This window comes from Oryctolagus cuniculus, chromosome 5 (genome assembly GCF_964237555.1).
Source record: "Oryctolagus cuniculus chromosome 5, mOryCun1.1, whole genome shotgun sequence".
NCBI classification, from domain to species: domain Eukaryota; kingdom Metazoa; phylum Chordata; class Mammalia; order Lagomorpha; family Leporidae; genus Oryctolagus; species Oryctolagus cuniculus.
In genome coordinates, this window is record NC_091436.1 from 124,303,472 (window position 1) to 124,318,314 (window position 14,843).

General features: G+C 49.6%; 1 protein-coding gene across 1 annotated transcript in view; it reads left to right on the forward strand.

Moving 5' to 3' along the window:
- The window catches only part of CLIC5 (chloride intracellular channel 5), a 106,741-nt gene that overhangs the window by 65,395 nt on the left and 26,503 nt on the right, over positions 1 to 14,843 (forward strand). The window contains exons 3-4 of the mRNA XM_008263000.4: positions 547 to 672; positions 9,316 to 9,422. Coding sequence (XP_008261222.1) covers positions 547 to 672; positions 9,316 to 9,422 — 233 coding nt within the window. The remainder of the gene's footprint in view (positions 1 to 546; positions 673 to 9,315; positions 9,423 to 14,843) is intronic.

Below are 14,843 nucleotides of genomic sequence, written 5' to 3' on the forward strand. Positions count from 1 at the left end.
GGCTGTTTGTAGATTTAAAAAAAATTCTTGTGAATCTGGCAACAGACTGAACAATGTTGGACCCTGGTTATTAGGTATGAAAATGTAAGTTCCAGAGGCTAAGGCTACTCCAACTTGAACAGATGGTCCAAACTTCCAAACATTTTTTTCCTCTGGTATTTGAAAATATTTCTGATGACAAAATAGGATCCAACTCAGTAGTTTCTAAAGTTATTTTTCTTAGGCTTATTAGTGAAAGAAGTTCTGAAACCAAAACCCAGCTGCTCCCTCAGGGAACGAAAGCTTGGAGCTGAGTGAGATACAGGCCTGTGATGCTCTCCACCTCCTCATCTTGACTCCCTCCCCGCTCCCTACCTTCCCCAGAACAGGTTTCCTACATTGCACCTCGTTCCTTCAGAATTCTGTCCACCCTCCCTGCCCTGCACCCCACAGTGCAGATCTGATTTTTTGCCAATGGGTATGTTGGATAGCACAGGGAGCCTCATTTGCAATAAATCTTAGGTTTCCCTGGTGTAAGCCAACACCTGAATCTTGCTCTCTCTACAGAAAGCCGGCTGACCTGCACAACCTAGCCCCTGGCACCCACCCGCCCTTCCTGACCTTCAACGGGGATGTGAAGACAGACGTCAATAAGATCGAGGAGTTCCTGGAGGAGACCTTGACCCCTGAGAAGTAACTAACTGCTTGTTTCTGGAGCTAGTGCATGGGGAGCCGCAGATGCCTGGGGTTAGCTTTGAGGGTGCAGATTTCCAAAGGAGCCTCAAGAACCCAGAGCACAGGGCCCTCTTTTCAAACCGAGAGTTGAGGACCACCCCCCGGCAAAGGGCTGTCAATCTCAACAAAGCACCACTCAATCCACAGGGCCTGTGAGTGGAGCCGGTCAGTCCCTCCCAAGCAGGGAGCGTTAGGAAGGTTACCACCCTACCCACACCCCAGAGGATGCCCCTCTCTCCAGTTCACTTTGCCTGCAAGACCTTGAAGGGTGTGCCAAGGCTCCAGAACAAGAGCTGAAAAGTTGACAAAATGAAAACAAGCCAGGATAGGGAAACCCAGTGACTCACGGCCACACCAAGGGCCCGTCCGGGTCTGACCCCACAGTGAGACAGACAAAATCCCTGACTGAAAGCAGCTCCCCTTCAGGAAACAGGGACAGGGAAGAGGGGACAGCCGGAGCACTGGAAGTTCTCGTTGGTTGGATAGCTGCTATTGATGGAAAAGAGGGGTAGCAAGAAAAGCGGTGTTGGTTTGGAAAAGTTACAGAGGCTGGGCTTGTTCCTGGCAGAGTCCCAACCAGCACCATCTGAAGAAATCTGGGGAAATGACACCGCATCCTGAGTCAGGCGTGGACTTTTTCTCATAGGACGGCCACCAAAAGGGTCTAAGCCAATGAGTTAGAGACTCAGTTTTAAGAGTCACTTGAAGGGATAGAGACCCTCCATCTGCTGGTTCATTCCCCAAATGGCCACAATGGCCAGGGCTCTGCCAGGCTGGAACCAGGAGCCAGGAGTTTCTTCAGGTCTCCAAGGGTGTGGGGTCCCGAGGACTTGGGCCATCCTCCACTGCTTTCCCAGGCACATTAGCTGGATAGGAAGTGGAGCAGCGGGAACTTGAACCTGTGCCCATGTGGGATGCTGGCACTGGAGGCCATGATTTAACCTACTGCACCACAGTGCTGGCCCTAGATTTATTATTTGTTTATCAGCACTTATACTTTTTATGTGGCACTTAACTAATAGGACTCATTTCATCCTCACTCAAGCCCTCGGCGGTAGGGGATATCATGCTCATTTGACAGCTGGGGCCCCCACAGATTAAGGACCTAGCCCAAGGTCGCTCATCTAGTGAGTTCCTGTTAAAAAATGAAAGCTCCTGGTGAGGCTGTGACTCAACCTTAAACAATCATACAGTCTTCCTTAAAAGTACTCTTTGTCATCCTGATTAGCTCAGTTTATTTTCACATAAAGCTGCCTCCGGCACATTGGTAGCAGCTGAGCACAGACTTGAAATAAACGCATTCATGAAATCAACGGGCCAGCCCCCTGTGTAACACTCAGCTTGGCCACCACAGGAAGCCACACACGTCTCTCTGAACAGGACACCAGCCAGCTAGCCAGCCCCTGGCTGGAGGTGCCCCGAGGGGACCCAGGCTCCACCTCCCTTCCCTGAAACTCCACCTCACAGCTGGCACTGGCTTAAAACCCACTTGGGCAAAAGCAAGGCTGTATTCAATAGCTGGACTTCAGACTTTGCCTGGGAGGCCCAGAGAAGAAAGCCCAGGGAGAAGCTAACACTTCCCTTTCTAGCAGTAATGCACTCAGGGCGACTCCTCCACCAGACCACTGGGGAACAGGAAGCTGAGGCCATGGGGGTCCACAGTCCCACGGGTCTTTTTGCCAGGCTACTGGACATTGAGGTGTGGGCCGGAGGTCTGCTCCTAGCTCTGCTGGAGATGTGCTGAGACCTCTTGCACTCATGCCTTCTGTGACCTTGGCCTCTGAAGGTGAAAGGTGACTCTGAAGGAGCCTTTCTGCTCTCAGATTCTTACACCCACTTAAACCAAGCTCCCAGGCCCCCGCCCACTTGGCAATCCAGCCACGCCTTTCGCAGGCTGTTTGTGTAACTCACGGGACTCCAATCTGCAGCCACCGTGGGGCCAAGGGGTCCCATTATCGTATGTTCCGCGTGTTTTTGAACTATCTTTCCGAGAAGGGTCATCCTCAGAGTCGCCACCGTCTCAGCAGATTCTCCACGTCAGGCAGTAGACTAAGCAGTAGTGTCTTGCACAACAACCTACTTAGATCAGCAGGCTGGACCTTGTTGCACAGGTGTTGTGTAATTTGCCTGTAGCAGAGACTACACATACTCAGTATCTATGGACTTCTCTATGTTCTCAGGCTTCTTTCCATTAGGGTGGGACCTGTGACTGGTTTCTGGCCAATGGAAAGGAAGAGGAAATGAACTTGGTTACATCTCTGGCCCTTACAAATGCTTGGCATGTTCCTTCTTCTTCCTTATTTTCCTGCTTAAGCAGCCGTGAAGGCTATGTGTTCCGAAAGCTACCAGATGGAAGAGGGCCGTTCTACTCGCTCACACCTTGCTGGAGTGAGAAATAAGCCTGTGTACTATTAAGCCACTGAGACTCTGTGGACAGCTTGTTACTGCTGAATAGCACAACCTAGTGGTGTGGATTTGAACCCTAGTCTCTGACATGTAAGCCACTTTCTCAGCCACCGTGCCACCCTGTGGGAGAGATGGAAGTTGGTCTCTTCTCCCTATCCGCTCCACCCACATGGCCTGTCCTGAACCCTGCTTCCTCTGGTTCAAGTCCTTCTCTGGTCTGCAGCTCTGCAGGAGGTTTTGGGATGTACATTTCTGCCTGGCTGGTGACCCAGTGATGCAGCACTCCTCAAAGCTGTTCAAGTGCACGTCCACCATGCTGAAGCCCCCCCAAGAGGGTCCCTTACATGTCTTTATAGCCATTAGCCTCAGGCAGGTCCCCCAATTACTTCTCAGTAAATGTTACCATATTCGTGCCACAGCCCCAGTTGACAGACCAGCTTCCCACAACAGGCTACCAGCCTGTGCTGCCTACCTCAACCTATGGGCTGAGCTGGGTGTCTTCTGAGGCCCCAAGAGCAGGACAGCCTGGCTTCCTGGTCCTGTAGGGGCAGCAAAAATGATCGTAAGTGTTCGCCAGACACAGGCCTGCCATGTGTTTCTCATCACATCATTGTTTGTCAAAGTTGCCAGACAGCCAAGATGTTGTGGGAGCCTTTTTTTTTCTTGCTTTAGCTTTATTTTCTAAAGGAGAAAACCACATACAAATGCGCCAACATTTTTTTAAATCGCATTTGATTCCATAGAGCATTTGGTGTCAAAACGAGGAATCCAGGAGGTCTTGAGTCTTGTCTTTTTTTTTTTAAAGATTTACTTATTTATTTGAAAGGCAGAGTTACAGAGGTAGATGTAGAGAGAGAGAGAGAGAGGTCTTCCATCTGCTGGTTCAGTCCCCAAATGGCCACAACAGCCAGAACTGCGCTGATCCAAAGCCAGGAGCCTGGAGATTTTTCCAGGTCTCCCATGTGGGTGCAGGGGCCCAAGGACTTGGACCATCTTCTGCTGCTTTCCTAGGCTGTAGCAGAGAGCTGAATCAGAAGTGGAGCAGCTGGGACTCGAATCAGCACCCATATGGGATGCGGGCACTGCAGGCAACAGCTTTACTCTTTATGACACAGAGCTAGCCCCTCAAGTCTTTGCTAAGTGCGACTAATGTGCCTCTGTTTCCGTGGACTGACAGAGTTGCAGCTCAATGAGGCAGTGTTGGGCTCAGGGCTAGGATGACTTTGAGACAAGCTGCCCTTGCCTTTCATCTCCAAGGAATGATCAGTTTCTATGACCTAGAATAAAGTCAGGAGATCTAGCTCTGGCCACCTCTCTGCCCATTGTAGACCCCACTGTAGGACCTTGGACAAGCCTCTCTCCACCTCAGATCCCACTTGTTTATTCATCTCTAAAATTAAGGTGGAAAAACTTCATAGTCTCCAAGATGCTTCTCAGGCCAAGTTCTTTTTTTTTTTTTTTTTTTTTTTTTGACAGGCAGAGTGGACAGTGAGAGAGAGAGACAGAGAGAGAAAGGTCTTCCATTGCTGTTGGTTCACCCTCCAATGGCCGCCGCTGCAGCCGGCGCACCACGCTGATCCGATGGCAGGAGCCAGGATCCAGGTGCTTTTCCTGGTCTCCCATGGGGTGCAGGGCCCAAGCACCTGGGCCATCCTCCACTGCACTCCCTGGCCATAGCAGAGAGCTGGCCTGGAAGAGGGGCAACCGGGACAGAATCCGGCGCCCCGACCGGGACTAGAACCCGGTGTGCCGGCGCCGCAAGGTGGAGGATTAGCCTAGTGAGCCACGGCGCCGGCCCTCAGGCCAAGTTCTACCAGCCTAGGAGTTTCCCAAAGAGCTCTCCCAGAGCTGGCCATTGTTTAAAATAATCCTCATGTATCAATGCTGTGATAAAAATTTAGGAGGGTAAACTGATAAAGCCTTGCAACACAGCATATCATTTCATTAATTTGCAAGTGTGCATGGAGTACACCAAGGTTCAGAACCTGGGTAGAATTTGGAAGATGCTTTGAGTTCATTATTTTTTAAATTGTATAGAGGGGCCGGCGCTGTGGCTCAGTGGGTTAAAGCCCCAGCCTGCAACGCCGGCATCCCATATGGGCACCGGTTTGAGTCCCTGCTGCTCCTCTTCCAGTCCAGCTCTCTGCTATGGCCTGGGAAAGCAGTAGAAGATGGCCCAAGTCCTTGGGCCCCTGCACCCACATGGGAGGCTTGGAAGAAGCTCCTGGATCCTGGCTTCAGATCAGCTCAGCTCTGATCATTGCAATCATTTGGAAAGTGAACCAGCAAATGGAAGACCTCTCTCTCTGTTTCTACCTCTCTCTGTAACTCTGTTTTTCAAATAAGTAAAATAATTCTTTAAAAAAATTGTATAGAGATAGCTCACAACAGTGAGCAGGAAACTAGAATGTTCTTCTAGCCTTGTGGGAGGTGGAGAAACAACCAGCTCCCCTCCCACAGGCTGGCATGGTGGCTGAGAGTGCAGCTTAGGTATCAGAGACCAAGGTTCAAATCCACACCTCTAGGTTGGGCTATTCTGCAGTAGCAAATGAGCCACAAAGTATCAGTGGCTTAACAGAAGCTGGGATAATTTCTCACTCCAGCAAGGTCTGATTGGGTAGCTTTGAACACATAGCTTTCGAGGCTCCTTTAAAAAAAAGGGAGAAGAGCAATTATGCCAAGTGTTTTTAAGGACCAGGGCTGTACCCAGTTGCATCATTTCCCCTTCCTTCCCATTGGCCAGGACCCCACCCTAACTGAGAGAAGCTGGGGACGAATAGCAGCAAACATACTGAGTGTGAGGGGTCTCCACTGCAGGAAATTATCCAGCACCTCTCAGTCCCTTAGTTCTCACAACTATAAAACAAGGACCGTCCTAACGACATTGGAGAAGTTACTGTGCAAGATACCACTACTTAATCCAGCACCTGACGTACAGCGAAAGCTCATTCAATGACGGCTGAAAGCATTGGAAAGGAAGGTCGCTGCCTCTTTTTTATCTCCCAGGAGAAGTCATATAAGGAGCACAGATAGCCTTCATCTTAGACCACGAATCTTTTGGGGATGCATTTCCCTGAATAAGCCAGACCCTTTCCAGGACCTTAGCCTTAAACAGCATAGACCAGATGAACTAGCACGCAGTTAAGGATCGGAAAACTCAGAAGCCTTAACCTGCTTCTCCCAGGAAGGGTCAGTGAAGTGAGAAAGCAGAATCAAGACGGGAGACCGACCCGGGCGGTCCTTCCACCTTTTAGCCCTTCTTAGAAAAGGAGGAGTCAACCCTCGGGGTGCCAGGAGAGTCTCCAGAATGAGCAAAGATCACCTCATCTCTCCCTTTCTCCAGTGCACCCCCCAAAGCAGGTGCAGAGCCTGGCTCCCAGTACACGTTTAAGGCATGTCGGTGACTGCCTGGGGTCCTTCTCTTCAGTGACATGGGGGCCTGTGTCAGGTCAGTGAGAAGTCAGCTGAGCCTCTAACAAATCGGAGCTATTGTAAGCAGCAGTCTTCTCAAATTTGTTGCTACTATTTTCTATCTTTAAAAAAATGTGTGTCTGTGTGTGTATGTGTGTGTGTGTGTGACTGTTTTGCTTCCCAGAGTAAAGCTTAAGTGCACATCTATGATGGGTGTGTTTGAAATAGATTTTAAAAGCAGAGTGGAAAGAAATTTCCATCATTTAGATTAGCGGTCAGCACACTTTATCTGTAGAAGGCCAGATAGTAAATATTTTTGGCTTTGTGGACTATCACAGATCCTGGTTTTGCAGTTGATACAGCTGTAGCCCATACATAAATGAATGAATGTGGCTGTGTCCTGATGCAACTTTGTGAACATTACAATTTGATTGTCATTTTTTTCACATGCCCCAAAAATGGTACTCTTCTCATTCTCTTTCCACCATTTAAAAATACGTAGCTTTTGTTAGCTTATGGGCTGTCCATCAACAGAGGTCTTAACCATAGTTTCCTGATCTCCAGGCTAGAGAAGATTGATTGTCATCAGCCCACATCTCAAGGTTAAATTTGAAGATATTCCTAGGGGTGAGACACTGTTTGCTAGAAATAGCCTGTAGCCCCCTTGTTTGCATATTTAAAATGCAGCACAAATATGGAGCTAAAATGAATGCACGTGTTAGCCCAAGTCAGGTACTCACATTTATGAGAGTCACATCTCAGAGACACACTTCTCTCAGGAACGAACTTCAGATGGAACGTTGTGCTGTACAGTGAGGTCCCCACAAGAGTCACAGCACTTAGGACACAGGATCACTCTACCCCAGCCCCCTGGGAGTACAAGGCCCTTTGATATCCATCTTGGATTGGGTGCCATGCATCCGTGTTGGGCACACCATGATAGTGAAGAAAAAGTCAGAATCCCAGAAGTTGGATCAAATGATTACCTAGAGCAAATATAGCAACCAACCCAAACAAATTGACCACTGAAAAGAATTTCCTATGCCCTTCTCTCTACATTATCAAGGAGAAACAGGAAGTACTTGGTATTAATGAATAATAATTCTATTTTAATAGCTCAGCAGATTCTATACGAGAAAGCCAAACTAGGGAGAGATGACGTAACTCCCCATTGTTCTGACAGATTACCTATCATCTTATGAAAACCTTGCCTCACAGCAGCTGAATTTCCTAATTCTCAGTTTGCCAGGAAGATGGTGTGCAGACTCTGCAGAGCGCCCCCTTCTGGTGGATGTGGACAGCTCCTCCACAGAATTCCACCCAGCCTTAAGGGCCTTGGGACTTTGAAGGTGCTGCAATTACGACGTGTGGGAATTGAGAGTAATAGTGCCAATAGAGTTGTAATGAATAAATCACAAATAGTGGTGGAGGGTTAGAACCGTGCCTGGCGCATAGCGGGTGCTGGGCATGAGTTAACTTGTACTGCTCTTAGAGCAGCAGTGTGACCCAGCGGGAAGAACACTGCTCTAGGGTCAAGGACCCAGGGTCTCATTGTCCCTCCACTATCTGTTAGCCTTGGGCCCTGAAATCCTCATGTAACTTCTCAGGTTTCCACTCACTTTCTCCGTGAAGTGAGGACACCCATGCCTTCCTGTCCGCCTGAAGGCAGAGGGCTGGACTGATGGACTGCTGAGGACTCCTCTGATGCCAGATCTCTGACATTAAACGGCCACCTGCTGTGGCCTTAAGAGTGGCCAGTCCCAGCCAATGGGCCAGTTGAAGAACAAAAAGTTGAAAGAACAACTAATCATTTTTCAATGTTTGCAAACTACTTAAGATATTAAAATAAACCAAACAACAACAAAAAAGATTTTGCTTTGTAAACATAAAGCACCCAAAGGGCTCAATTGATAATTCATCAATAATAATGAGAGCCAGGCCACCATCCTATATCTCCTCCCATGCCTGCCTCACCATGCACACCCACAATTTTAGTGAGTATGAAATAATAATTTTAATAAGAACTTTTGATGGTGCTAATAGATCAAAGCCACAACTCCCACACAAGCAAGTGGACCTCGTTCAGTCTCAAGGCCAATTGTTCTAACTCCTGCCTCCCTCTTGTATTCTTCTGACTTCAGAATGAAAGGCTATTAAAGGGGAGAAAAGGGCTGGGTCCCTGCAATCCTTTTGCTACATGTGGAAATAAGACCTGACCTATTGATAGAGCAAGGTGATTTTCACAGCATACAACTGCACACATGTAATCACCTATGAAGAACATGTCAGATGAGGGCCAGGTTGTTATTCCCTTAGATAAAAAGTATAGAGGACTTGGTACCAAGTGCCTCGCGTCTCCTTGCTCCTAGAGTCAGCTTTGTGCAGTTATCACAGAGCTGGCAGTGGGTGGCTACTTCAGAGTGGGTAGAGCCCCTCCCTGATACAGAGGTCAGCTCAGCTGGAAGTTGGATTAGAGCCTGTTCATTGGCACATCACTTGTTGTGGTCCCTGAAGTTGTCACACCCAGAGTCTGAGTGGCATTCCATCTCCTTGCCAACAGACTGTATTACCTTGGGCAACTTTCAGTGCCACACTGGCTTCTGGTTTCCTTGATGGGTGAAAATGGGCTAAGTGTCTACTGCCCTATAAAATGAGTATGAAAACCCCAACCCATGTGTAGATCCAGCTAAGAAAGGCAGTGTTGCCCATCCTGGTGGAGACCCACTCCCCTTTAAAGGAGCTCCAAGTCTCCCTGAGTCATGGAAAGCATGTCTTCCATTCCAGGTATCCCAAACTGGCTGCGAAACACCGGGAATCCAACACAGCAGGCATCGACATCTTCTCCAAGTTCTCTGCCTACATCAAAAACACCAAGCAGCAGAACAATGCTGGTAAGTGATTGTCTTCCCCCAAGAGTTCCAGGCAATGTCTGCTCCCTGCCCAGGTCATCTTCAGTTTGCCCAGGGCTCAGCTAGAGAAGCATCTGGAACAGTGCTGCTTGTTCTTTGCCCAATCCACATCTCCCACGACACAGGTAAGAGGCTGGGGATGCTGCTGTCTCGCTCATGCAGGAGGAAAGGCTGGTGGAGACTCTTACTGAACCGGGTTGCCTGATAGCTCAGCACCACACACCTCACGGAAATGTCCCCGCTACCATCGTTTGTCCTGAAGGCATGGCCCTGCCTGTGTTCACATTGGAACACACATTCCCCACTTCCTTCTGGACCCTGCAAAATCTCTCCCCGCATCACCCAGAGGCCACTTGGCAAACGCTGACAGCAAATGTCTGGCTCTGTGTATTCTCCCAGCTGCAAGTGCCAAGGGGCTGGAGAAGCTGCCTCTCCAAGCCTAGCTCAGCCTCCATTAGCTCCTCTTTTCCAACATTGAGTCTGAGCCCCTCATTCAAGCTCATGCATTCTCAGTTCCTCCTTTGCCACTGCCCATTAAGAATAGCTAAGGCTGCTTGAACAGGGCCATCTCATGAAGACCATGTTCAGCCCGGTGAGGAAAAGGAGGGTAAGTGAGGGTCCTTGCTCTCAGCACGGAAGGGTAAGGTGGGCTCACAAGCCAGCCACCTGGCACCTTGCTCAAAGCCAAGTCAAAGAAATAGCTCATAGATCTTTGTGAATGAACAAGCAGAGTGAGACATACCATGGACCACAACAAGGAAGTGCGTGCCAGCTACTGCATGAATTCAGAGGAGAAAGATACCTCTCTGGACCCAGGTAACCAGGAAAGGCGTCTGCGTGTGGATTAACAGAGAAGAAATGCTGGTGGGAATAGAGTTGGTGCAGAGGGAAGTCAGTAATTCTGTAGCAGTTCCTGAACCAGATTCTGGGAGCTTGAACAAAGGAAAACCATTCTCCCAGTCTTCAGTGTCAGCTGGTGCAGAAGGAAAGCTCAAATTTGCAAGTGAAATAACAAGACAAGGAGTACATGAAGGCTTAACTGAAGAGGCAGGGAGCTGATGCTGTCCAGGGGAAAGGACAGAACAGCTTCCGCCCAAGGTGTTCAGAGCAGGAAGAATTTACCACAGAGTCTTGGGCAATAACTTCACAAGGGGAATTTCTCGTAGGTCGTAAGGATTAGGGGGCGCCAGAGAACTGGGACCATGGAGTGGAGGACACGGGAAGGGTGAGAAAAAGCCGGGAACAGAGCCTGCAGTGCCAGCCTGGGAGGCTTGCCCGTGGACAATGGTAGCTGTTAGAAGTGCCCGTTGAGGGAACTGTTGGGGGAGTAACCGTTTGGGGACAAGAAGAAGACAGTTGGAAAATACTTCAAATATACTCAGCTCTTGTTCCTTTGCTGCTTGCACCCTGTGTAGTGGGCTAAATAGTGTCCCCCCAAATCCCATGTCCATCTTGAATCTCGGCACATGACCTTGCTTGAAAATACAGTCTTCACAGATGGAACTAGTAGGGATCTTGAGAAAAGTTGGTGCTGGATTTAGTGTGGCCCCCAGCACCAATGATGGTGTCCTTCTAAGAGGAGGGGACACACAGAGGTGCAAGGGAGAGAGGGGATGATGCTGCCATGGCCAAGGGACATGTGGTTGGCTTTGGAGACGCTGGACGAGGCAAGGAAGGGCACCTGCCGACATCTTGGTCCTGGACGCCCGTCCTCAGAACTGTAAGGGAAAACCTCACTTGTCTTCAGTCACCCAGTTTGTGGGACTTTGTTGTGTCTGCCCTGGAAAACTCTTGGGCCTCTTGGAGCAGGAAAGAGTGGTCAATGCCTTTTCCCAGCTGAGGACCCAGAGACAGATGAGAGAGCTCTGGGGATTTGTCCTCCCGCCAGGGGGCCAAGCTGGCTCTTCAACTCCTCCAGAGTCCTTTCATCTCGGCCACAAACATCTCTCTGTGTACTTGTCCAAGCGCCCTCAGAAATATTATCTCATTTGAGCCATCCAGGTTTTTAAAATTATAATTGGCATTTACATATTATCCGCATTTTCAGTTCTCTCATCTCAAAGCCAAAGCAACACTTTCCACTGAATACTGCATATCAATTTCTTATAAACTCAATACTCTCCAATTTTCATTGTTTCCCCTTCTTCTGTTTCACCATGTTTTTCTCTGTCATGGGTTTCACCCCTGTGACTCCTTCTTCCCCTAACTCATTTGCACATTTCAAAGCCCTGGCATTTTCTGCCTCCTCAGAGAGCCTGTCTCCCAGACGTGCTGCCCCACCCCACGTGTTCCTTGGTTGTAACCATCACTTGCCCACCCTTTTCCCCTCCCCTTACTTTCCCTTCTTCCCCTTGCTACACCTCCCAGTTGTGGTCAAAAGTTCTTAGGCTCAGCAAGGCAGAGGCCAAGGCTCCTGCAGGGTTTGCACCTCTGTGGAGATCAGCATTGTACCTGCAATGAGCTGGCTCCATGGTCGCAGCCCACACAGACCCCAAAACCACTGTCTGTGGTGTCAGAGCTCCATGGCCAGCGGCCTCCCCAGAGACCTGCAAGGGCGTCCACATGCGACCCCAGCCTCCCTGCACCATTGCCCGCTGGAACTTCAGCTCCGCATGTATCTCCCCAACATCCTGCCTTCACATTGTTCCTCTTGTGTTGTCAAAGGTTTTTCTCTTGAGCACAGCGCTGCCTCCCCATGAAGCCCCCAGCCCCCAGGCACACACTGGCTATGGTTGTGGCTCCTTCCTGCCCTCTCAAAAGGAGAAGAAAAAAAAAAAACACTGCAACATGTTTCTACAGGGTAGACCATCTCTCCCCTCCTCTTGTAGCTACAGGAACCACCATTCAAAATTGTTCTGTTGTTCCCCAGAGCCTCACAAGTTCCCATGCGTGGGAGAGCCATCCCCAGCTACAACCTAAACTGTCTGTTAGTTTGTATGTTCTGCCACTCAGTTATTCATTCCAAAAGCACAGACTGCATGGAGTGGCTACGAGTTTGAGTGTATTTGCCATCTTTCATCACTGTAACAATACCTAAGAGAAGCTGTTTGGGGAAGAAGGGAATTTACTTTGGCTCACAGTTTTGGGGGTTCACAGTCCAAGACCAGGAGACCCCATTGGTTTGGCATCTGATGAAGGCAGTGGGTGGCAGCATGCATGCAGAGGGAGGGTCTCCTAGTGAGCCAGGAAGCTCAGAAAAAACAGACAAGCCCCACTTGGCTTTTATACTCAACCCTCTGGAGCTCTACCCTATGAGGATGCACCCCCCCCCATGACCTAAGGTCCTCCAAGTAGACTGACCTCCCAGACACCGTAACTGGGCCCCTCGTTGCTGTCATAATGGGTGATTTTCCCAACTCAGGTGAGGTCAGTCTTTGAAGGCTTCCTTTGAACACCTTCTCCTCTCCTGTTCTCTCTGAGCTCCCCTTCTGTATCCCTCTGCCACGGGGGCTTCTTTCTACCTGACAGTCATGCTTCTCTCATTCCAAAGGGCTTGATCTACTCACAGGGATGTATCTAGCAGAGCAGAGCTGGGAGGAGGCAAGAATACCAATGAAGGAAAGACCCTAACGCAGTCACAGGCACTCCAAAGCCTTCATGCTGGACACCCATAGCAGGCAACAGGTGTGGCCCTAAAATTTGCAGCAGACAATGCAAGGAACAGACCCCTAGTTAGCTACAACCTGGTTTTCCCAGAAAACCAAAAACTAACTGGGCTCCCAGAAGAATAACAAATATTCTTGATGGGAGCTGCAGGCATGGGGGAGCTGCTGTTTTCATTTTCTATATATTTTAAAAGATTTATTTATTTAGGAGAGGCAGGGTTACAGACAGAGAGAGAGGTCTTCCATCCATTGCTTCATTCTTCAAATGGCTGCAACCACTGGAGCTGGGCCAATCTGAAGCCAGGAGCCAGGAGCTTCTTCCAGATCTCCTACATGGGTGCAGGGGCCTAAGCACTTGGGCCATTTCTATTGCTTTCCCAGGCCATAAGCAGAAAGCTGGATCAGAACTGGAGCAGCCAGGACTCGAACTGGCGCCCGGAAGGGGTGCCAGCACTGCAGGGCCCTGCTGTTTTCCTTTCATTTGGCTCTTCCCTTCTGTGACTTCCTCCCAGGCCGTGCTGACTGCTGCTGCCCCCACGCCTTCCCGCTCTTCCCCCAGGCACCATGGTCCCCCTGCCTTTGGGCTGCACCCCGCCCCCTCACTCTGAACTGCACCTGCATTCTTCCTGCACCTGAGGCCCATTCTCTTCTTTTTTCTCCTACCTTCTCTCAAAGACCCATGAGACATCTTGGAGCCCCAAGCCTGTGTTACCAACTCTCGGGCCTCTCTCACAGTTTGTCCAGGATGCACATCAGGCTGCCTGGGGGGGGGGGGTCCTTCTATCATGGCTGAGGGCTCCCATGCCATGTTTGCAAAGCGCTGCCCCTTTCCACTGCCAAGTTTGCCCCGAGTTCTATTTTCTAATGGAAGACTCTGCCATGTTCTAACCTACTCCTCCCCCAAATACTTGTCCTAATAAAGTGTTTCCAACTTCCTAAATAAACTCCTAAAAGTTTTCCTTGGTGCCTGTGACACGATGGACACAGGCTATGGGTTGAGGGTACAAGGGCTATGCTCATATTGTGTTGTTTCTAGCACTTTCCTTGGACTCATCATAAGTCTAGTGGTCATATTTTCCAAACTTGAAATCAGATGTCTAACAAATTGCCTTCATTGAAAATAATCAGATTATAGGAAGTTGAAAATCCAGGACACATGTCTCCAAATGAAAAGCACCTGGTGGGGCCGGGCCCTCTGCTCCACCCTCCTCTCCAGTCCAAATCCAGATCCAAACTCTGCCATGACTGCGGAGGGCAGGTGTGGGTATCACAGTTCCTACCATCTCCTGCCCTGAATCTTTTGCAGGACCAAATGAGCAGTCATTAGCCACGAAGGTCTCCCAGTAGCCTTGGCTCTGTTTCTTTTTTTCTTTTTCTTTTTTATTTATTTGACAGGTAGAGTTACAGACAGTGAGAGAGAGAGACAGAAAGAAAGGTCTCCCTTCCATTGGTTCAAACCACCCCCCCCCCCCCGAAATGGCCGCTACGGCCAGAACTACACCAAATGGCCATGCAGGTGCAGGCTTCCAAGCACTTGGGCCATCCTCCACTGCTCTCCTGTGCCACAGCAGAGAGCTGTTCTGGAAGAGGAACAACCAGGACTAGAACCCGGCACCCACATGGGATGCCAACGCCGCAGGCGGAGGATTAACCTAGTGAACGCCCATGTCCGCCCAGGCTCTGTTTCTGAGTAAGGGCCAAGGTTTCCTCTTCCCTAAGGTTTGCATCTGCAGCTCCACTTCCTGGAACCTGCAAGCGAGCAGAGCAGGATGCTCCCTGAGCTTATTCTGAGAAAACT